Source organism: Balaenoptera musculus, chromosome 6, assembly GCF_009873245.2.
Source record: "Balaenoptera musculus isolate JJ_BM4_2016_0621 chromosome 6, mBalMus1.pri.v3, whole genome shotgun sequence".
NCBI classification, from domain to species: Eukaryota; Metazoa; Chordata; class Mammalia; order Artiodactyla; family Balaenopteridae; genus Balaenoptera; species Balaenoptera musculus.
The window spans coordinates 57,616,008-57,641,124 of record NC_045790.1 but is presented as its reverse complement, the minus strand read 5'-3'; the positions used below and the strand labels follow the sequence as shown (position 1 = coordinate 57,641,124).

Below are 25,117 nucleotides of genomic sequence, written 5' to 3'. Positions count from 1 at the left end.
AGAGAAACGTGAGCAAAGCCACAGAGCAAATAGTGGAGTTAGGATTTGAACTCAGACGTCTGTTGGCAGAACCTGAACTCGTAACCACACCTTTTTTCACTTCCTACATCAAAGGCAGTAGCATAAATAATCTGGAAGAAGAAAACAAAAAACAAACAAAAATCCTTTTCCATTACCTCTTTAAAGGTTGAAACAATATATGAGATTTTCCCACTTCTTCTAAAATACATAACTAATGATGCTGCATTTTCAAAGATGTTAAAAAAATTAATGGTTTTTATCTATTCTGTGATCTGGGATAGTCCAGATATAATAGAACAGAAATCTCATTTTAGGTATGACCTTAGTTTGACCTAGGCGGTCCAAGCAACTGACTATCGGGTCCTAATGTACAAGAATTCTGAAGACTATGGGAACGTGTGTCAACACAACATTAAGCACAAATGTACTAGGGGAAAAAAAGAAGTTAAAATTCTTAGATATTGCATATTAGAGAGCATTGTACCAATAAATGATCTTCAGTTGTTCCAAATAACTTGGTAATGCATGTATATTTTCAGACTCTCATATTACCTTATTTCCGTGTGAAAAGCTGATTTTCAGTCCTTTGGACTAAGCAATGTTTTATAAGGCACAGAAAACTTCTTTTCCAGAATTGTCAATCCTACCCTCTTTCCCATCACCATAGACAGGCACTATTCCAGACGCTGAGGATTCAGCAGTGGACAAGAGAGCCAAACCAAGGAGCTCAGCTTCAAAGGGATAATGGGAGAAGGCAGCAACTTTTATATCTGAGTCACTGTGCCACATCTAGAGATAAGGAGCTTCAAGTTTAGACAGAAGTAATGTGTCTAAACCCATATAGGTCAGAAACAGTGGACTACTGATAGGAACCCATGTCTATCTAGCTACAAAGAGCATTCTCTTTCCACTGTGGTTCCCTCTGTTCCACTACCTCTCTTTGTAGTGTTCATTCTATTTGCCTTGATTTTCTGGGTCTCAATCACACTCTCCATCCTACAGTGACTAATGAAATAATGATCACTTTTGTCCATTATATGTAGAGTGAGATTAATTCCTGCCCAAATGGTCTCAATACACTGTATGTGTTTACATAACCATATCTATATACCCCTCTTTATATGTATACATTCATTCCACAAATATTTGTTGGGTGCCCAATAAATGCTAGGAACATTTCTAGGCCAGAGAAAAATATAATGAAGCTTATAGGCAAAGGGGGGAGGGAAACATAAAATAAAAGTTTCAAGAAATAAAGAATATAATTTCACATATTGCAAAGTGCTACGAAGCCAACAGGTCATACACACACACACCACACTATACACATTGCATGTATAAAACATATATATATACACATACATATATATGCAAATATATTTCCCAAACAGAATTTTTTGTTTAACTATACAAGGTGTAAGTATTGATAAATAACAATCAACTTTACTAAAAGCTATCAAGTTTTTATGAGCTAATACTTTCCCACCATATTTAATTTTCTAGTTGTCTGATAAATAATTGATCTGTGGTTACCCATGCAATTAAACAAATACTCAAACAAAAAGAAGTATTAATACAAACTTAGAAGGATAGAAAATCTCTGAAAATTGTAATAATAATTTGCTAGTCTCACTCATGATATACAGTTTCACTCTTTTAAACAGCTCTTTTGGTGCTATATTCTGAAAAAAATGTAGGCTCTCTTCTAGGAAAACCCAAACTGAGATCAAATTTTATTGCCTGAACACACACATATCATCAGGTATGTGAGAAAAAAAAAATTTAATAGGGTTACCTTGTGGCCAAAATCTACTCGTTAAAAAAAAATCCACTGTGTGTAAATAATATATGCGTATTTAATGCAAGGGTAAAGTTTAAAAATCAAGGGTAAACGTTAAAGATACAAAAAATAAGGGCAGGGAAAGTTCTGAAATGTAAATTAAAACACAAGCTCATTTAGAAAGATCACAGATAAGACAGTCTAAATTTTCCTGCTATCTTTAATAAAATATATTAAGAATACTAGGATGTATGTCATCATATTTGTGTTTAATGTGGCATTAATTCACAAGTCTTTTTTTTTTAATAAGATAAAATAAGTTACTTGCTCTTCTAAGGAGCTATATAACTAGGATTTTCATAATTAAACCCTAGATGAGGCATTTGGTATACCTATGCCCTAAATCCCCCCAAAATTATGCATGTACAACTTTGAAAACTACATCTTAATTAGTAGCTTAAAATAAAACTAATTTTGAAAGCCAGAAAGTTGAATTTTTAAAAATTGTTCAAATTTTATCAATGAAAGTCAACCAAATATCCAGTTTTAAAATATAAACATCAATTGTATATAAAGGACCGTGAATTGTTTGATATGTTACTTAAAGTATTTTAGTAAACCTCTGCAAATTTCAACTCATATAGAGATGGTCAATATTAACTTAAGTCACATGATTTCTCACTTGTGTAGTTTAATCTCTTTGGCCAATGAAGTATGTCCCAACCTCATTTTCTTCTACTACTACTCTTTTAACTCCTACTCTATTCTGAGCAACTACTGCTTATACCTACCTGTGATGGTTAATTTCAAGTTCAACTTGACTGGGCCACAAGGTGCCCAGACATTTGGTCAAACCTTATTTTGGGTGTTACTGTAAGGGTGTTTTGGGATGAGATTAACATTTAAATCAAAAGACCCAGTAAAGCAAATTGTCTTCCCTAATGTGAGGGGGGCCTCATCCAGTCAGTTGAAAGCCTGAATAGAACAAAAAGAAGGCCCTCTCCCAAATAAAAGAATTCCTCCTGCCCAACTGCCTTCAAACTAGGATACGGGGCATATTCCTGCCTTCAGACTCAAACTGAAACATCAGTTCTTCCTGGGTCTTAAGTCTGCCAGCCTTCACACTATACCATCAGCTTTCCTAGGCCTCCAGCTTATTGACTCATCCTGCAGATCTTGGGTGTTGTCTGCCTCCTTAATAGTATAAGCCAATTCCTTATAATAAATCTCTTTACATATATAAACAAAATAAGTATAAATATGCATATACTTATATTGGTTCCATTTCTCTGGAGAACCCCAATATACCACCCATACCCACCATCAAATATTTAGCAATTTCTCACCTGTGTATGTAATCAGGTTCATGAAACTTTCTCTATCCCTAACAGTCTCTCACACTAGCTCTGCCTGATAAAACCCTACATAGTCTTCAAGCCTCAACACAGAGACCTCTTCCCTCCCATGATGCATCATCATGGTGGAGTTTTTCCACTTTGCACACCCACAGCACGCCAGCACTGTTTTCGGTCACCTCTGCTTGTCTGTGGGTGGTGAGCTGGAAGAACATAGTTCTTCCTGGACAACATCTTATACATCAAAAGTAAGTATCTGAAGGGCTAGAATACATCGTCACAACATAATACGGCAGGGATTATTTCTGACTGGGTAAAACCCAAAGGAAATCTTAGCTGTATGACCAAGACAAAAATCATTTCAAACTCTCTGGACCTTGGTTTCTTCCATCAAACATAAGAGATTTGGCTCGGTACACCAAATTCCCTCCCAGCTCGACATTTCTACGGCTCCATTAACAAATCAATCAACAGTAAACACTCACATGACTCAATATTCATTTTAAAATTATCTTAAATAATATAATATGAAGTCTAAAGTAGAAAACTGTTCTCACTTAAATGCAGCAATTCACAAGTGCACTCATTCTCTCTGAGCCCTTTTAAGACATAACCCCAGCATGGAAAAACAAGTGATAATGATTAAAAGAAAGCAACATGCATCACCAACAGGAAGGTCCTTAAAAGACTGATCACAAGGAAACACTCAGAGCCTCAGCTCACACACGCACATTCTCCGAAATGTAATAAGTTTTAATGTTTCTCCGCACTAGGGTCTCCATGGAACAGTTCACATGGGCTCCTGTCTTTGTCAACACTGATACGTAAAGAGTAGTTATTTGTAAGTACTACTGAAAGTCAGAAGTTTCTGTTTACTTGTATGGCTCTGCCCACCACCACCTCTTTTCAGCATGGAAATGCAGGACTCAGAAAGACTTTATCATGTTGGTATCAATTTATTCCAAGGACTCAACTATTTTATAAGCCTTTTCAAATAATCTTCACTCGGTACCGTAATTGTCAGCAAGTTTGTTCTGTGTTGGCCATCCTTCCTTTTGTTTCAGTCTTTCATAAAAATCCTTTTGTGTGACAGTCAAGCAGCTGTGCTTTGTTCTTTAATGTTCCTAGCTTGGATCCCCAGCCGAGACCACTTTATAACATAAACGGCAAAGTACCATTTTCACAGCAGGCACAACTGTGTTCATCTTCAAAAAGAGGCATTAATAAAATGAGACTGTAATGAACATGCTAATTCTGATCACAGGGTTGTGCACAATGGTGGAGAGAGTTGACTGCCTTCTCCTTGAAAGACGGTAAAAGTTGTTTTTGTTTTTTTTCTTAAACAACTGCTATAATGGCTTACTTTTTTTTTGAAACAGACATATTATGCAAACATTTCTCTCCATTTCCCAGTGAAATGCCTTTTCTGTCTCATCCAACTGCTCACTGTGTGTTTTACTATATCAGTAACAGTCACCTTCAGGGAGCATCTTTTTTCCGTCTTGCAAGAACTGACTTGTTGAAATAGGCATGTCACCGAATCACAGAAAGCTAGAAAGCAGGGATCTGAGTGATCACCAATTCAGTGCCTTCCCTGTGCACATGGCGCCAAGATAAATAAAGAAGTAAAAGAACAGGGAAGTTAATAGATTTGCTCAAGATGTCACAGCTATTTTGGGACAGAGCCAGAGTTGGAACTCAAATTACTGGAGACCTGGACTTGAGGACTTTGTGTATTATGTCTTGACGGTGATTATTCATAAACTATGATGCACATATGTGGAGTAGATCCTCAAATATAAGTGCCATTTCATAAGGTATACCTGTAAAACTAGGCCACTCAATTGTCTCATGTTTGGTCAGCTATCTTTTGTTGACAACAATTTTACTTTGTGCGTGCTCTAGGAACAAGCTAGAAGATAACAGCAACAATGGTATATATCATACCCTGTTTTGTTGTGGTAATGCTCGTGCTGGTTTGGGGATCAGTGTTATTTCAGAATGGGCAAGTCTCAGAAGATAATCCACTAAACTTAGAAAAATGACATAGTACATGCTGTTTTGGATGACAACAAAATATGTATTTTCTGATTACTACCTAAAAAAAAAAACCTAAATTCAAGAAACATGACATTTAGACATCTCGGACTATCAGAGACAAAGTTGACTAAATTTTTCTAGAACTTTCTCTTAGAGAGGGGGAGTCATGTGAGCAAGAAAAAGGGATTCTTCTTTTTTTTTGGCCATGCAGCACAGCATACGCATACGGAATCTTAGTTCCCCGACCAGGGATCGAACCTGTGCCCCCCGCAGTGGAAGCGCAGAGTCTTAACCACTGGACCGCCAGGGAAGTCCCAAGACAAAGGCATTCTTGATGTCTTTCTACTTGTCTAAAGCAGGCAGATGCTCCTGGACTCTTATAGGAAAGAAAAGTCTATGGAAGGTGATATCTCATTTTCCCTGTCCAGTGGCGGACAAGATATATCTGAGAGAACATTTTCATCCCCAGTTATCATTATACAGATTTACATTTACAAGTAATGTAATACCTTTGGACAGGAGGAAATTGTGGCCAGTGAACCAAAGATTCAGAAAGAACCAATTCCATCTGGATGATAATCGCTCTTCTTAAAACACCCTCTCTGGTCCTATACTTTGCCCTTCACTGAAAGCTTAATATCAAATCCAAAGTCCTTAGCAGAATCCCACAATTAGGTAAGACTCAACCCTTAATAACCGCTGAGTGAGATGTGAGGTCTTCACTTAAAGTTCTGCGTAGAAGGGAAACGTGTATGACAACCATGCTCAGCCCCTTAAAGTGCTATAGAATTACGGAGACGCTATGTTCTTGTGTTTCCACAGGCAGGGCAACCAAAAAAAGTTTTAAATGACCTGGAGGCCATAAGTATCACATTCAATCCCCCTTCTCCCACTACTTCTTCTATGAACTGCAGTCTACAGCGTATAAATGGTAATTGCTCAAATATCTCATTCCAGGGTATGTTCAGCCCAAGCTTGTAGTTATCTTTCCTTATGAAAACAGTTTTTCAGAGCGAGGGTAATTTGAAACGAGCTACACAGGGAAAGTTTTCCCTGAAGTACTCCCTTCAATGCACATGGGTGGTCAGAGTATCATTTCAATGTCTTCTGCATTAGCTGTACAGGTCAGATGATTAAATCTCCAATTAATTAGGTCCTCTAGTAGCCTGTGTGAAATAAATTAGTGATCTCCATCCCATCCACTTAGACAAAACCCATCATGACAGCTGGCACATTTTTGGCATTGTCAGCAGAGTGGGTAAAAAAGTAAATGACCCATGTGGACAAAATGGGCATCTAACGATGGGTAGTGGATGAAAAGTGCAAAGTATTTTCCATCCACTGCAGAGCAGAGAGCTTGAGTATCTGCCAATGTGATTTGCAAGAAAAAGTGAACTTAAAATGAGCACGAAGCCCATCAACTATGGAATGAAACTCTTCACATTCATCTAGTTAACTGTTCACAACGTTCATAATCTAGAAATGTCCGTTTACCACTGGAATATTTGTAAAGACTATTACTAATAGGATTACTGTTATTTAGAAATTTTAAACAAAGAGGTAACTCTAGGAAACAAAATAATTCCCAACCCCACTTATTTCATCCTATAAGGATATATAAAAATATTCTATTTTAAGGTTATGTTTAGACTACTTTTTCATTATCCAAAATACCTTTGAGTTTTTCTCATGAAACATTTCCAAAATTGCTAAACATAGTCTTAAAAAAATAAGGTTTAAGTACTTTACTAGAATCATAAATTTTCATACAAATGTACTTATATATGACAGATATTCACATAGAAAGTCAAGATTACATTAAAAATTTCAAATGTATTTGTTTTATGTGGGAGCTAGCTGGATAAAAGCAGATGAGATGGGAGGACCCCAGTCAGATGGGAGGCAGGAAAACATAAATCCGTATGAATGTCTATGTAAAGTGATATTTTCCTCCAACTTCTTGTTAATTCCTTCATCAAATGCATAAAGATTAAGTCAAGCCAAATGACTGCCACTGTTTCCTTTTAAGGGGTTTGTTCAGGGAACTCAGAATGTGAAAACACCTAAAAAGTTTCTAATAACTTTTACTTGATTGCATCTTTGTAATACGTTTTCTACGTAATAGCATTAGTTATAAACTACATGAATAAGCAAAGATTAAAATTTTAAAAGACCACCAGCGAATCTGATTTAGCTTCCTATATGAATGGCTCCCAAAATTACTCAACAATCATCAGACGTTTTATCTAAGTTTATGTGAACATATGCATGTATATCCACATATGTACATATTTCTAGTACATATTACAGTATGTATAAACACAGTCTCCAAGGTCCCTTTCAGCTCCAAAATCTGACTTCTAACTCCTAACTGCTCTTTTTTTTCCTCGTCTTATTCTTACCTAACAGATTTTACTCCTCTCTTTACCTTTACAAATATTTAGAATTCATTTCTTTTAAAACCCATTCAAACAGTTCAATTATCTATAGTTCACAGACTATGATTTCTACTCTCACTGATTGGGCTTCCTGCCCCTCATGAGTTGGAACTGGCTTTCATGCTTTAGAATTGGTGCCTATGAGCCCACCTGGGAATAAATGACTTTATTGTATGGCCTGAACTGGGGTTCAGGGGTTGTATGGCCTGAACTGTGGTGGTGTCTCTGTGGGGTGAGTCCTTACGTGGCTGTCTGTTCCACACTCCATGGGATTCACCGTTTCTGACCGGCTGTTATGTTAGCTTCTGGGTTCTAAGTATTGCACTGCAGAAATAGTGCTAGAATTCTTACCTTGTTCAGAAAGCTGATCTAGCTCCTCTTATTTTATATAAGTCTGTGTCCTGTTGGAGAGTTAAAACTTCAGCCCTAAATCATACAGTCCATTTGGTTATTATCTTGGTTTACAAGATTATAAATTGTCTCTTAGAAAACCATAGGTCAAAAAGTGTCATGTACCACAATGTTCATTGCAGCTCTATTTACAATAGCCAGGACCTGGAAGCAACCTAAATGTCCATCGACAGATGAATGGATAAAGAAGATGTGGCACATATATACAATGGAATATTACTCAGCCATAAAAAGAAATGAAATGGAGGTATTTGTAATGAGGTGGATGGAGTTAGAGTCTGTCATACAGAGTGAAGTAAGTCAGAAAGAGAAAAACAAATACAGTATGCTAACACATATATACGGAATCTAAGGGAAAAAAAAAAAAAAAGGCCATGAAGAACCTAGTGTCAAGACGGGAATAAAGACACAGACCTACTAGAGAATGGACTTGAGGATATGGGGAGGGGGTGGGGTGAGATGTGACAGGGTAAGAGAGTGTCATGGACATATATACACTACCAAATGTAAAATAGATAGCTAGTGGGAAGCAGCCGCATAGCACAGGGAGATCAGCTCGGTGCTTTGTGACCACCTAGAGGGGTGGGATGGGGAGGGTGGGAGGGAGGGAGATGCAAGAGGGAAGAGAAATGGGAACATATTGTATATGTATAACTGATTCACTTTGTTATAAAGCAGAAGCTAACACACTATTGTAAGGCAATTATACTTCAATAAAGATGTTTAAAAAAAAAAAAAATAAATTGTCTCTTATCTGAGGTTCTCTCTCTGTTTTGAGCACCTGGAAATTTCTTTCATGTTTGTAAACCTAACCACACATTTAATTTTATTTTCAAATATTTTATCAACATGTCTATATGTTTACAGGGGGATGGAGAATTTCCTGTATGAACACAGTGTGTCATAATGGCCAGAAATGTAGCTCAAATTTGACTTGTTTGTTTTTAAGCAGCATTCTGTTACATGCAATTAAAAGATCTATATCCAGTTGGTCAATATTTCCCCTAAGACTTAGTAAGATTTTATAGTACTTAAAGCACATTGTAGCATGTATATGTAAATATTCTTTTCTAGACTTCTCAGATTGACTGATTAATTTTGGTACTAAATAGATCTAAAAGAAAATATTTTTGATTGTATAAAACATACAAAGAAAAATGCATGCCTCAAAGTGGGGGTGGGGGTGGGGGATGGAATGGAGGAGAAATGTTCTCACTCTATATATGTTCCTCTAAGATTATTCAATTATGATCTTTTCTTTCTAATTCCCTTCATCTGAAGAAAGGCTATTTTACTAAGTTGTGGAATCAAGCAAAGCGAAGTTCAAAGCAATACAAAACAAACAGACAAATGCAAGTGTGTATGAGAAAGAAACAAAGGCACAGAGGGTTAGTCTGGAAATGTCAACTACGACGCAAGCCAAATCAGGCAATATTCTTATCTCTATACAAAAGACTGAATTATATACATAATACAACAGAGCATTATTAATCACCAGCCATTATTCTCTAGCACTGTCATTCTAAAGGAAGTCTTGGAAGTAGACACACCGTACTACAGATTTAGCAAGTCATCCCATGCTTTGGGCACAATGCATAAGCCACATAGCTGGAAACACAGAAGGGGACACACTGTTTCCAATCACTTTGCATCAACAGATGTTAGTTTAAGAAATATAAAAGACTGAAACAAAACACTTTTTTTGGACATAAAGAAGAAAGGTGCCTTTCTTGTTCTTGATTCCTCTGCTTAATAAGAGCTCATCTTTAGGTAGTAGACATTCCTTTAATTTTGCAAACACCAATGTCAGCTTTGGTAATTTCCAAAAAGTAGTTGCTGACCTAGATATGAAAAATCCACACACAAGTGAAGCTAACATGCAAAACAGTAGCATACCCTGCTTCCTATCAAGATTCTTTACCAAAAATCAAAATGGTATCTGGTATTTGAAATCAGCACTTCTGTGGGATTTTGTTTCCTCTCCCCGACTAGCATTTTTTAAGTCCCAGGAGAGAAGGCACCCTCTGTCTATTTAAATAACGTTTGACCCTAATCAGTATTTTACTTCAATTCATTTCCCATTTAGGTGTCATGACAACTGTAGTCTTTTCAATGATTCTACAAAAGAACACCTGGGATACAGAATTTCAATGACACAAGCAGCAGACTTGCACTTGAATACTTACCACGTAAAACTGTGAGTCTGGTAGATACACTTATTTCTCCCACGTTATTCGAGGCCACACATTCATAAATTGCCTCATCTCGCGGAGTCCGTAAGGGTTGTATTCTGAGAACTGATCCAGATCCATCGTCAAACTCTATTACCTATTAGAGGAAACAATAGCTGTCACAGGTGTTGTTACTATCATCTGCCTCTCAGCTAAATCTCTTAATGCAGTGGTGAACCAGCCATTAGGCTCAGAATAAACTCAGAAGCATTTTGAGACTGAATTTTGATACAGTGATGAAACAGAATAATTTCTCTAATGTACTGAATCCTATACTGCAGAATGGAAAGACATGAAACTACATATGCAAAAATGTAGATTTCTTGTCTCTACAGAAAACCATCCAGGGTTTAATCATGAAAATATTCTAGTATATGTATCTAGGGCAATGTGACCTTTTTATTAATTTTGCAAGAGACTTGCTGCTATGATGGGTACACTTCTTAAATTATTCTGTCTCTGATAGCACATATGCACATGTGGATCCATTCAGTAATTGGACGATAAGGTGGAGAAATAACGTATGCCACCACTGATAGCTCTTCTGGTTTAAAATGTCTCATCCTGAACAGTATAGATGAGCAAACCATGAAGAGAAACTGCATAAATCTAGTACTTAGGCAGCCAATGAGATGGCTTTCATAGCCCCAGAGACTGATGGCATGCATTAATTTTGCCATAAATCATTCCAGTATTTGTTCTAGCTTAGCATTTTCTGCATTTTTAGGGCATTCTTGCTGTAACATGGAAAGCTTGCTTCACCAGGCAGAAAATTAATGTCCTAAAGAGTAAGCCTGAATTCACTATCATTATAGACTCTACTCTGAAACAGTTAAGCAATCCCAGGTATTTGTCACCTAATCAAGTAGTACTTCTAAAAAATGATGTTGATAATATTGATAAATATGCATACAAAACTGTAGAGTCCTCTACCTGTCTTTTCTATAACTCTGCTGTGTTTCTTCAGCTGTTCACTGAGATGGTGGATTTTTTTTGCATTTCCCTATGAATAATATATCCATGTGCTTAAATTGTGAATAAATTAAGAATGCTTTATAAATATATTTACAAGATGATCAATCCCAGATTTTGTGTATAAGTGTCAACATACAGAAAAAAGAGATTGAATGTTTTTAAGATGTGGCCACTTCAAGTCCTTTCCGCATCCCATTTACATTCTAAATTCACAGAGATATTCAAAACATCCCATTTCTCAATGCACCACAATTTATTTTCAACTCTATTAAAAATACCACACACTTTAGAATGAATCTACTATGCATCTTGGGAGAATAAAGTTTCATAGTTACTGGAATCTTTGTCAAATATGCTATAATTAAAATACATATATATATATATACACATACATATATATATATTTGAGCATCCTATAGCTTAATGTAGAGAAAGGTTTAAACATCTTTAATACTAATTTAAATTTTGATTTTTTTCAGTTTTATTGAGAAATAATTGACATACATCACTATATAAGGTTTAAGGTGTACAGCACGATGGTCTGATTTACATATATTGTGAAATGATGACCAAAGTAGGTTTAGCTAACATCCATCATCTCATATAGATACAATAAAAGAAGAAATGTTTTTCTACTTATGATGAGAACTCTTAGGATCTACTCTCTTAACTTTTGATTAATTGTTACATGTCACTGCATGCTTACATTTCTGAACTATTTCCTAGGTTTAGACCTATATTCTTCAACAAACGATATACACATTGGATGCTAATATTGTAATCTTCAATTTGCAAACCCTATTTAACACCCAGTATTAATTATGTACCTACTCTAGGCCAGATGCTACATTTGCCACTGGAGATAGAAGAGGGAACAAAATCAGTCTCACTCATACTCTCATGGGCTTTAGAAACCAGTGACACTAAAAAATACAATATACTGTTACAGATATGAAGGATTCACAGCCCAAGACTCAGTACTATTTGATGTAGCCGCTTTGTGTTAAAATAATTTTTTCTGGATGTTTATATGACACTCATTAGGAATTATGTACTGAGCAGACCTCATGCTTTGAAATGTTTACTGTTATAATTTAAACTTTGTTACAAGAGTTTGTCAAGAAGCCATCATCACTAGCAAGCATGATGTCAAACGTCTCTTTGACAAAAAAGTCAATTTCATTTAAACTAAAAAGTATATGTGCACCAAAAGTCACACACACATCATTTCCTATGACAATGTAGGAAATATTTCTCAAAGATTAAGATATTCTTTTTATGTTTAAATCACTGTAGGTATCTGATCTTCAAACAAACAGAATTTTAAACTTACCATTTGTAAACTACAGGCCAGATTTCAATTTTCACCAGTGTAATTATGCTCTTTATGCATTTGGTCCATTTACTGCTCTTTGAGAACTGGTGAAAAATGAATAAATTCACAATGCTCTGAATTTTGTCGTTGCTATGTTTCATTTAACTGGGAATTGTTTTAATTTGCCAAACTGTGAACTAGGCTATCAAGTAGTCAGAAACCCAGGTAAGAGGAGGTGAGTTTTACATTTTGGGTCAGTTTGGAGGTCTAAGTACTCTCTAAAAATCAATCTAGCCTCTTCATATCTTAAATTACAGGCATGATATTGTGTGCTTCTTCCAATTGTTCTCTATATAGCTTATCACCTATTTTTCTCCTCCAGAATGAGCAAATTCATAAACCATAGGCTCTTTAAAAACACCCAAAATAATATCTGAATTATGTATCATCATCTTCGATGCACTGAGCTTTCTTGAATAAACAAAATCGACTTCATCAGTAGGTTTATCAGCTATCAACCTGGTTGGGTATGTTTCTTTCAGAGCAGTTCTTCACCCTAACACACTGGAGCTAAGTTCTCTTTCTAGTCCATGCTACCTGTAAAACACAGGTGTGAAGTATAGTGGACAAACTAAATTTGCTGTCCAGTATCCGTTCCCCTTCTTCCGGATAATAGGAACTTGAATTCCCTTTGGGAAAACACTACTCCCTCATTCCAAGCCATGGGGTTGGCTGGAACTGATCTCATTCCCAGCAACTGAGGTAGATTCTTATTAACATAAATGAGTTAGTCTGTACCATCCAGCTGTCCACACAGACTGGTTCAGTGATGAACACGTAACTCAATAAGAGCCAAGAGCACAGAAAGCTCTCACTCGTCCTCTAGTCTTGGATGTGGGAGGATGGGAGACGGCATCTTGCCATCTTAAGGGGAAGCAGTCTGAGGGTGAGGTTACACATGAATGCTAAGAACGCTATTTGAGCCCTGGTACAAGTACGACAAAAGTCAGTCATCTGAACCCCCACATTCCCTTTTTAAAAAAGCTGAAGCCATCTAGAGTGAAGTTTTCCATCACATACAACATAAGGAATGGCATAGCTCAGTGATTACAACACCTTGTATCAGAGAAAAACAAGCAAGTAACATACAAACCAAAAATTCAGCAGTTACGTTCTTCCCCCAGAGAAACAGAACAATGGACCTAATACCTCAAATCTCTGATTGCTGACTTTCTTTCCTTTTTTGTTCCAGACAATTTTAGGTCTTGGGTCTCCTGTCGCTTGGCAAATGAAAGAGGCAACTCCACCAGAGACCCCTGTCTGGTCAACGGGAGTTCGTGTAAACCTTGGAGGTGCTGAAATAAAAAGAAATAAACACCACAATTAGATGGAAAGTGGAAACACAGACTGTTACCCCACTGCCACTGTTCTCTCCAGAGCCCTCAACCCTATTTCAGTCAATACATACATACATACATACATACACATATACATATACAAGGATTATAATATTAGGAAAGCACCTTTTACATTTGAGGGTAATTAAAAGGGGAGGGAGGTAACTTTCTGGTGAAGTTATCTGCTAGTGCTTTTATTGCTGAAATCCGTATTAAGGCAGAGATGCAATAACATTTGAAAAGCAACATCACGCATTAATTTTTACAACCAGTATTAAAAAAAATCCAATTTGTCCTCTGTAACAAAATGAGCTCATCAATCAAAGTGAGTAAAATTTTAGCTCTTTGCTTTGATGCCGCTATCAGGACATTGCCAGAAAGCAGCAGTGCCACTATTAAAATTAGTGACATTTAAGAGAAATTCTAGGAAATTTTAAAGAGACAAGAAATACAGCCCTGAGTTAGACGGTTTGGCAAGAAATAGAAATAGGAGAATATGGTAAAGTGACTCTAACCCAGATATTGCGTGCTGCCTTACTTTCAACTTAACTCCACAATTTGCATAAAAAGATGAGTCAAGAAGCCTCCAAAGTCATAGCAAAAAAAAGAATTTCTGTAAAGAAAGATGTAGACTTCAAGATTCCTAAGGACGAAAGGCTAACTAACAGTTGGAGGTTTTTGAAATGTCCTCTGTCTCCTTTAAATGTTCCTAACATACACTTTCCCTCTTAAAAGCCTGCTTGTTATCTACCTGGTATTTCCGGATCTAGAAATCCATTATATGAAAATTATATAAAATGTAGACAAATATTTATGGACAAAGATATTAACCATATATTTTATTTACAAAGATTATAAGTACTCAAAACATCATTATTATAGGAACTGATGGTGAGATAAACTGGCATAATGATGGAACATCATACAGATAGTAAATGTTGTAATTATAAAGTTTTTATTATATGCCACGAGAAATACTTACGACTCAATGGTAAGCCACAAAAGCATCACACAAAATTACAGATGAGAGATATCAGGTAAAGAAAAATGCACCCCAAAAAAGATAGGACAAAATATGCTAAAACATTAATGATGGTGGTTTGGGAGAAGGTATTTTAATTATTTTTCCTACTCTTCACATTTTTCTTACTTCTTTGAGTTTTGACAATTATGTTAGAGTTGGACATTTTTTAAACTCAAAAACATTTTACTTTCCCATTTTATTTTCTATTTTCTTACCCCTATTACAAATTCTCTCTTCCCTCCGGCTGTTTTTCAGTGATAAGTCATTGAAACAAGGTTTTAAGTAACCATAGCTAAAGTTTATTTTGAAAACTATCCTTAGATTCTAAGTAAGAAGAAAATAGCAAAGTTCATCATTGTTTGCTCATCACCAGTATTTTCTCCGCCTTGTTTTCATGTTTCCCATGTGATGCTCCTGCTGGCCTGATGGTGTGTGTCCTGACCCTCATCTTGATTTTCCTGGAGTCAGGGAAGCCAGATTTCCTTCTCAGCTCCACCATTTTGTATGTGTAACATCTTGAGGGGGTGCCTAACTTTCCTGTCTCTTAACTGTAAAAATATGAAATGTGAAATAAATTATTTTGCAGAGATCCCTTCCAGTTTTAAGGTATTAACTTCCACGATGAGGGAAAGAAGGGAGAAGAGAGGTGAGTGGTATCTTTGTAATGCTGATGCGGGGAAATGAGTCTCCACTTCAACAGGAAATTCAACTTGGTGATAGTAGAGCTGGTGAAAACCCAGGTACCTGTTTGTTCAGAAACCCTAGGAACGAAAGTGGGCTCTAAAAACGCTGCTAGATATCACATCCAACGGCATCTCAGGGTAGCAACACAAACTGGATGATTACCAGAACTGTGGGCAATGTTTAAAATGATTTGAAATTGATTACCAGTGAGAGGAATAAAATACGCAGTACACTGATGTCACTTTTCTGCCACAAACAAACAAAAAAGATATTAAAAGTTTTTATGGTTTTCATTCTGCTGTTGCAAACAATGCAAATTGATAATAACCACTCACTTGTCAGCATCTAAATGGAAATTATAATTATGAAATTAAAATTCCTAGGGAGTTTCCCTGGAAAAACAAAATGTATTGCATTGCTCTTTTAAGTGGTACCAACACTGTCATTTTTAGGTACTTTCCTTTTTAAAGTCCATAGCTTAAAAATTGTCAACCCTAAAGGAAAATGAATTTTAACAACCCAGCTTCCCATTTAAGTTCTGTTTTGAAATTTCTCACAAGAATGTAAGGACTGGATGGAGGGCTGTTGCATAAAATGACTATGTACTAATCAGAAATTAAATAAACAAAGAAGGTTGTTTTGATGCATTTTTGATGCACTGGGATTTTTTTTTAAGGGAAAGTATCCTATTTCTCAACCTAAAGAATGAAGGAAATTTGGAGATTCTGTCAATCTGCAAATAGGCAACAGTTACTCGGGAAAGTGCTTCCTGAATACTGAGTGGGGTAAGTACAGTCGAATTACAGTAAGAAGTCGAATTAATATAAAACCCAGAAGTCTTATTTCTAAGTGGAAAGCATAGGAGGCAAGTTCCCATGTTCTCAAAAAGGGATGCAACTATCATTCCAATGTTCAGATGTGTTTTTCTTTTATCTTCATTTTCTGGTCATACCTTACAGTTCTCATGCAAATATGGACAAGTTTAAAGATATGACCACTGGATGCTACTGCAAGGATTTTTTCTTTTTTTTAAACTTAATTGATAGTTTTACTTTTCAAACTAGGAGTATAGTTGATTTGCAATGTTGTGTTAGTTTCAGGTGTACAGCAAAGTGAATCAATTATACATATATGTATATCCATTCTTTTTCCATTCTTTTCCCATACAGGTCATTACAGAGTACTGAGTAGAGTCTTGTAAGGATTTTATTTCTGAAGGTGAAGTCAAGTAATAGAATTAATCTAATGAACTGTGGAAAATTTATTGAAATAACCAGTTAGGATCTGTTTCAGATCTGGGACTGTTTTTCTAAATCCCACTACACCCCACTGTAGTGACTCAGTATTCTTCAAAAAAGCAGCCCGAAAAGGGTCCTTAAATTTATTCTTTAAAAACAAACGCACAAAAATTAAATTGATCACGTTACATTTTTTAAAGGCATATCAATTACTTGTACACAGAGTTTTTTTTAATTTTTAATTTTTTTTCTAAATATATGTTAAAAAAAAAATAGCCTTCACAGACAAGAAAATCATGACTTTCTTATGGGATCTGATGTCAATTTTTCTACATTTGTCAACCAAGTCCAAACCATGGAAAGGATAAATGCCATTACTCTATGATACAAGGTTAACACTCTAGATAATATAGTAAAATCCTTTCAGTAAGCATGTTTGTTGCATAAATAATCATCTTGGCTGGTCAGACGCTAACAGTGAGGCTGTCAATGCTAGGCAGATGGCCAAAGGAAACAGATGAGAAAGAAAGAAGACTAAACATAACCCCAACAAATGCTAGAAGCAAGTAAAAATCTTCATTCCCAGAGGGGTCTAACAACACATAGCACTCACTCCCCCTTGTCTGTATCTCAGTTTAATAGAAGAAACTAAATGAGTCTTCTGCCTTCTTTTGTCATGGGTATGCCCAAATTTAAGTCATGCTCTGAAGATGGGAAGAAAGAGAAGAGAACCCATGTAAAAGAATAAAACAAAGACTTCCACTACACAGTCACACAATAGGACAGCCTCAGGTCTTAATAATGAAAGTCCCCATGATTATCCCATGAGATACAACCATAAATACTACGCTTGGTTTAAGAAAATAAAGAACTATCAGGAACGTAAGGACGGAGAGAAAGACATTAAAACTTTACAGTCACCAATATTCAGATAAGTACCCTTCCATTATTGTAGCTAACTGCCATTGCTATCCACCTAGAGCTGCCAACATTATGCTTTGCAAAATGCATTTCTGCTCAAGCTGATTTTGACAAGTAAGGAGTATCACCTTTTATTAAACTAATGCCAGGCAGAGGTCAGATTACTGTTAGACCCAGAAAGTCTATTTTCTAAATGGAAAATAGAGAAGCTAAACATGCATATGAGTCAGAACAGAGGCATGCTGGATATTCTAGAACGTGTCTGCCATGCTCACGTGCTGTTCAAAGACTACATTCTCGGGATGCATTCACAGAGCAGACAGGAGCTCCAGGAATCAAGTAGATTATTATTTCCCACACAGCTTGAGAGGAGCCACAGGCTGCTGATTGATTTTTCCTTCTAAGAGGTTCGATTGCTTCTTACAAGTATAAGCAATGTACAGTACCTTTAATGCAATGACTGTAATATTTTGATGCCATATCAGGTCTCAAGTTGCTAGGCTTTCTGAAGACAAGATGATAAGCCCAAAGAGCACATAAGGTGATTAAATTCAGGGGACAGAACGTACCAAGACCAGCAAATTGCCTTTGACCATCCTAAACAAACTGCTCTATCAAGGACAAAACCTTCCTTTAGTACACTACATTAAGTAGAACTAGACATTAAGTGAGGAGAACCACTGAAGTCCGCTAGCAGCATCCATGGAAGAAAGGGATTTATGAGAAATTCCTAAAGGTTAAGAAGATGACTCAGGTTTGTGGGAACTTGACTGGCCAACTGAGAATCACTTAAAACAGGTCCCTGGAAAGGACCACATGCTACAAAAGTGAAGAGATGAAATGATGGTGCCGTTTGTCTAATTTAATTCTAATGAATAAGCCACTTCTGCAGACATCAAGGAAATATGTTGCACGGGGAACAAAACCAACAGCATGTAAATAATCGGCTTTGTTTCTTTCAGCTGATTAACATTTCCTTAAACAGAGAGTTTTGATTTTAAAGGGATATTTGTCATAATAATGTACTTAAAATCTTGAAAGGGGCAGGTTAATAATGGTATTAAATGATACTGAGGGAGAGGATGAGGAAATGTTCAGTAAAAATATATAGGTAGGGCTTCCCTAGTGGCGCAGTGGTTGAGAATCTGCCTGCCAATGCAGGGGACACGGGTTCGAGCCCTGGTCTGGGAAGATCCCACATGCCGCGGAGCAACTAGGCCCGTGAGCCACAATTACTGAGCCTGCGCGTCTGGAGCCTGTGCTCCGCAACAAGAGAGGCCGCGATAGTGAGAGGCCCGCGCACCGCGATGAAGAGTGGCCCCCACTTGCCATAACTAGAGAAAGCCCTCGCACAGAAACGAAGACCCAACACAGCCAAAAAAAAAAAAATATATATATATATATATGTAGTCCTGTCTTTAGGAATCTACTTCCTCCCTAAAAGGTATCTGTAGAATTTATGAGGCTGTCAGCTGACCTCATCTCTGTTCTTTCTTTTTCTGGAAGAATCAGGGTGAGGGCTCCGAAGGGAAGCTCAGGAACAGGGATCTGGAGGTCGGTGAGAAATGCAAAGCATAGGAGGTGAATCCGGGGTGATGCTAAGGGCCATGGCCAGGTCTGAAGGTTTAGGGGGACAAGAGCCATTGTCACAGGGTTTACATTCCCATCCAGTCACAACACACTCTACTGCCACTGCCCCAAACACAGAAAATGGCCAAAGTTTGTGTAGATGATGGATTTTCTGTTATGATTCATTGGGGTAGGTAGGAAAGTGTGCCCAAGATAGCAGTGCAACTGTAGAGGCTCATGACAAGGGAAGAGGGGGTAGGTCCCAGAGTTGATGTTTAACTGTACGGAGGGCCAGGATCCTGGCACAAGACACCAGGCTGGACTGGTTTCCATGGCAGATATTCTGCATAAACAGAACATCTATCCTATCACATGGAATCTGCACAGGGTCACCTCTGACATCCATGGCCAGGATGGACCTTCAAAGTCAGACTATTTTTGAGCCATCTATTATATTTTCTTTTTAATACAACTCCACAATCTTTTAACCTTAAAATTTGATTTAAGGAGCATTATACTTTAAAATGGGATAAAGAAATAACTACTCTTCAGTGAATTCCATGCACTGGACTAAATGTTTTATATATCTTATATGCAGTGTTTTCCATAGTCCTGTACGATTATACCATTACTCCTATTTTATAGAATTTTAGAAGGCTTTATAGTACTACATAAATTTAGAAGGAAAGAAAGAGTCAGGGAGAAAATGGGAAAAAGAAAGGAAGGAAGGCTCACTGAGGTTTAGAGTGAATCATGGACTTTTGATCTAATTGTGAAGTCCTGATATTTTTACTGTGCCAAATTAGAAGATGGAAAGTTACAAAGACGCTGCACAGACAATATGGTATAACTCAATTTATAGTATATTTTCAAATCAAATCTGTTTTAGTTAACCATAAAAAGTATACTGGCTGTTTTCTCAAAGGTTTGGTAAGTACTTTGTGCTGTATTACAGCAATTATTTTTCACTAGATAAATGAGAAAGTTCACCCAGAATGCGTATGGAAGTTATTTTCCTAACTTCCAGGAGCTGATTGAAATCAGGGGTACATTAAGTATGATGCCTGGGCAAGAGACAAAAATCAAAGCCACAAAATTCATAAATAAATCGCGTAAGTTCCAAGTGTAGTATGGTAGAATACTTTTGTATTTTTCTACATATACGTTCAATTTGTTCATGATGGCAAAAGACAAGAAAGTTCTTGACATCAATTTCCTCTCTTCCTTTTCAAGGCATTTTGACAACATACTCTATGCATGTCTAGACCATTAATTTTTTTTTTAACATCTTTATTGGAGTATAATTGCTTTACAATGGTGTGTTAGTTTCTGCTTTATAACAAAGTGAATCAGCTATACATATACATATACCCCCATATCTCCTCCTTCTTGCGTCTCCCTCCCACCCTCCCTATCCCACCCCTCTAGGTGGTCACAAAGCACCGAGCTGATCTCCCTGTGCTATGGGGCTGCTTCCCACTAGCTATCTATTTTACATTTGGTAGTGTATGTATGTCCATGCCACGCTCTCACTTCATCCCAGCTTACCCTTCCCACACTCCCCATGTCTTCAAGTCTATTCTGTACGTCTGCGTCTTTATTCCTGTCCTGCCCCTAGGTTCTTCAGAAGCTTTTTTTCTCTTTTTTAGATTCCATATATATGTGTTAGCATACAGTATTTGTTTTTCTCTTTCTGACTTACTTCACTCTGTATGACAGAAACGAAATTGAGTTATTTGTAGATCATTAATTTTATTAAGGCTTCAACTCCCAATTCTCGACTGCTAAAACGATTACTACAGCATTCTCCCATTGGATAAATAGATGTCTATGCCTCTGTATAACTATCAACATTTAAGGTGACTAACGATTGGTATGTATATTAACAGAAAGGAAGGGGAGAAGGAGAAAGGAAAGGAAGAAAAGAGGACAGGAAGAGATTTGACTTAATGAAAAGGTATCTCCCACTTGAACTTCTCCTCAATGCCAGGTCCTTATTTCTAATGTTTGAAAGATTACCTAGTAACATCTCAAAATCATTACGCTGAAAACGCACCATGCCATCTGCCTTCCCAATCCTACATCTCCTCCTAAGTTTCCATGTTTGTTTGTGGCACTCCCATTCTCCCTGACACTCAGCCCTGCAGCTTCAGCCTCTTCTTTGTATTCTTGTCCTTTGCCTCACTATCATTCAATTATTAAGTCCTATAGATTCTGCTTCTAATATGTCCCACTCCTCTTTGTTTTTTAATGTCTAATAACAATGACCATGATTCTCCCTTTAAGCTGGACATTAGAATCACTTGGGAACCTTAAAAAAGTAAAAAAGCTATAGGTGCTCAGACCCCTCCCCAGACCAATTAAAATAGAAAGTCAGTGGGTGAGGCTGGGTGATTAATTTCCAGAAGATGCCAATGATCAACCAGGATTGAGAATCACTGAATAATATCATGATATCTGTGCTTTCCCTTCTAGTCACCCTAACTTCAAGTTTTTATTGCTACAATCAATATTACAAATTACTGCTGATCCGATCCTTCTTTTCCTTTTCGTTCTTGTTCTTCCAGGTTTTGTTAAACGCATCTATGATTAAAGCTCTTTTCCACTCTAAATAAATAAATAAATAAACAAACCAGCTTTAATAGCTAACTGCTGCCAAATAAACCAGAAATTCTGTTTGGGCTTTCAGATCTTTCAGAGCTGCTGTTGACCTACTTTCCCAAATATGTTTCTACTATCGCCCATCAGGAACCTATAATTCCCTGCCTTGATGCCTTGGTATAAGCTGTTCCCTTATATAAAATGCCTTCTCCTACATTTTAAAATTTATAGAATTTACCCATTTTTCAATCCCAAATTAAATATCTGAAGTTTTCTTTGATCCTCCCATCTGGATAAGATCCACTATTCTTTTAACTCTCTTATCATACTTTTTGTATCTCTCCTATGAGTTAAAGCAGTCTATCATTTATTACAGCTATTTTATACATATGTATTTCTCTCTCTGCTCATTAACTGAAGCCTGAGAAAAGCATCTGTGACCTGGTCATCTCTGAAATCTCGTAACTCCTAATCCCACCAAGCACATAGTAAGTGTTCAATACATACTTAGACACGATAAAAGGCTCTCCAAGGTACTATACCCTCTAATCTTTGACTATACATTTTTCAGTACTTAGGATGCATAATATTGTTGTAAACATGATAACTGTGCTTCCACTTGAATTATATTTGCTTAGAGCTTGATAAATTATCTGAAGAAACAAACTTCAAGTAATATACATTGACACGGCAAAATACTGATGTGACATGGTGGGAGACTAATGGATCCATACCAGGCCCAAAGTTGGCAAAATACAGCATATCCAAATCACAGATTCATGCATCCTACTGTAGGACTCAATTCAGATGAAGTATAATGTAATACAACGGATCTCATCTCTTTTATGAATATCATTGTACCTCATTGTTACCACAGAGCTCTCCTATTTTCTGCCACTTTTAGGTTTTTTTTAAATAAATTGACTTTATTGTTCTGACCGTACATTTTTATTATAAGTAAATTAGAAAACATAAATAAATTAAAGGAAGACATTTTAAAACATTCTGATGGTTATCGTTTTGGTGAATGGCTTTTAAGAATTTTTCTATGTCTGCTTAACATATACTGTCTACAAAAAAGGAGATTATACTGTATGATTATTTTATAGCCTGCATTTCACTTAAAATATATTGTGAATATATTTTATGTCAATAAATATTTAAATGGAAAAGGCTTTTATATTATAAAGCATATAGATATATTTTAATTTACTGTTAAACATTTAGGTTGTTTCCAAATTTTTAGTGTTATAAAAGTGCTTTAGTGATTATTCTTGTATTTATATCCCTACACATATACATCATTCCTATATGTGATTCATTCTTACATGTAAAACTAACATGTATGATGCATTCCTATATATAAAATTAGAGAATTAAAAAACTATACATTTCTAAGGCTTTTTATACACTTCAACAAATTATGCTAAAAAACTCATATAGTCACAGGAGGAATAAATATGAGTGTCCAATTACCTAGACCATTGCCAAAGCTGAAAATTAGCACTTAATCACTGGCAAAATTTTTATCCTTTTTAGTTAAACAGAGGGATAGAAGGTAGAGGTCAGAGGGTGATCAGTATAGAGGAAAAATCTGGAAAATTTACACCTTAAAAATGAATCCTCTTCAGATACTCCTCAAATCCTGCCTTTTCCATTTCCCCTTGGGATGAAAGAATGTAAGAGGAATACTTAGTCGTGAATACTTAAAGACCAATGAAGAAAGAGGAGAAGGAAGAAGAAAAACTATCTATCAACATGAAACTACTGAAAGTAGTACTTAAATGCTATAGAAAATAATTTTCGATTTAAAAAAGTCAAGACATTCACGTCCATCTTAGTCTTTCAAATTGTTTTTCAAAAAACAATTAAGATGAGGTTTCCTATGAATTAGTCAGTGCACAGTAGTAAAATAAATTTCTTGTTTGTCCTATTTCAAAATATATTAATACCTGGGTCATAAACATGTATTTTACAGCCGTAAAAGTTGTGCAGTCTCACTACCGTAACTTTTTATTTAACATACAGCCATGGGATATTATGACCAAAACAAACAATGCTCTATATTCGCTGTGTCTGGGCCATAAAACTTCTCTGAACTATTGACATGCTTAGTAAGGCCGACCATCTGTTTTCGTGTAAGACACTCACTGTAACCACTGGCTTAGCAACACAAATTTTAGAAAGGCGTGCCAGTGGTCCAGAATCACTCTGAAGATAGAATCAGCGAAGCCATTCTTACCATTCCTTATGCCAGACTCATGCATCCTTAATGAAAACATGTTATCAGCAGCACTATTTATATATTCACTTAACATTTTCCACTTGAAGCCTCTGGGTTCACGTACTACCTACTTATGCATTCAAAATACCAGGCATTTTGACCAGGCATCCATTTTCATTCAATAGAGTGATAAAGGCCCTTACACTGAAACAGATGAAAAGTCATGAAATCTCTCTGGCTCATTCATAAAGATGTAGGCAAATGACACAATATTCATTGCCTTTTTCCACATTTCCTCTAAATGGTAATGTACTCACAAGGCTATTTAACACAGATACTGTATTTGACAAAAAAGAAACTCTACCGACCCTTTAGCATCTTTCTGTAGTTAGTTTTCAAAGCAGATTCATTTACATCATTCACTGCTAATTTACTCATTAACCATAATTTATCACATCAGATGTGCTGATCATCATTAAAAGTAATCATTTATTCCTCCTTCTAACCTGCTGCTTATCGTGTACCTGCAAATTGGATCACACAGGAGAAAGGTAATTGGATTATTTGAAAAAAGAACATGAAAACAGACATAATTTAAGTGGCAAAGAAAGGGGAAAAAATGACAAAAAATGTCATCATTGGCATTTTTTCCTCGAATTCTCTCCAAATTTTATGTTACTAAATTCCAGAATATTGATTCTATTACCTCCCCTCTAAGAAATTTCCAATATATCAACTATGTGAATTTTGTTTTATTGTTTTTTAAGGGAACTAGAGTGAAATGCTGTACTGGCTTCACTTTAGAGACCCGTAGCAAACCAGTTCCACAAAGAGATCTACTGATGTCACTGTAAGTGCTGAAAAGCTTTGAGCTGACATGAACTGCTATAACT

General features: G+C 36.4%; 1 protein-coding gene across 36 annotated transcripts in view; it reads right to left on the bottom strand.

The window, feature by feature from the left end:
• PTPRD (protein tyrosine phosphatase receptor type D) overlaps positions 1-25,117 on the bottom strand; it is a 2,174,486-nt gene that overhangs the window by 304,855 nt on the left and 1,844,514 nt on the right. For all 36 annotated transcript variants that reach the window (XM_036854271.1, XM_036854269.1, XM_036854273.1 and 33 more), the window contains 2 exons: positions 13,776-13,921; positions 10,232-10,373 (listed from right to left, as the gene is read on the bottom strand). In XM_036854271.1, the coding sequence (XP_036710166.1) occupies positions 10,232-10,373; positions 13,776-13,921 (288 nt within the window). The remainder of the gene's footprint in view (positions 1-10,231; positions 10,374-13,775; positions 13,922-25,117) is intronic.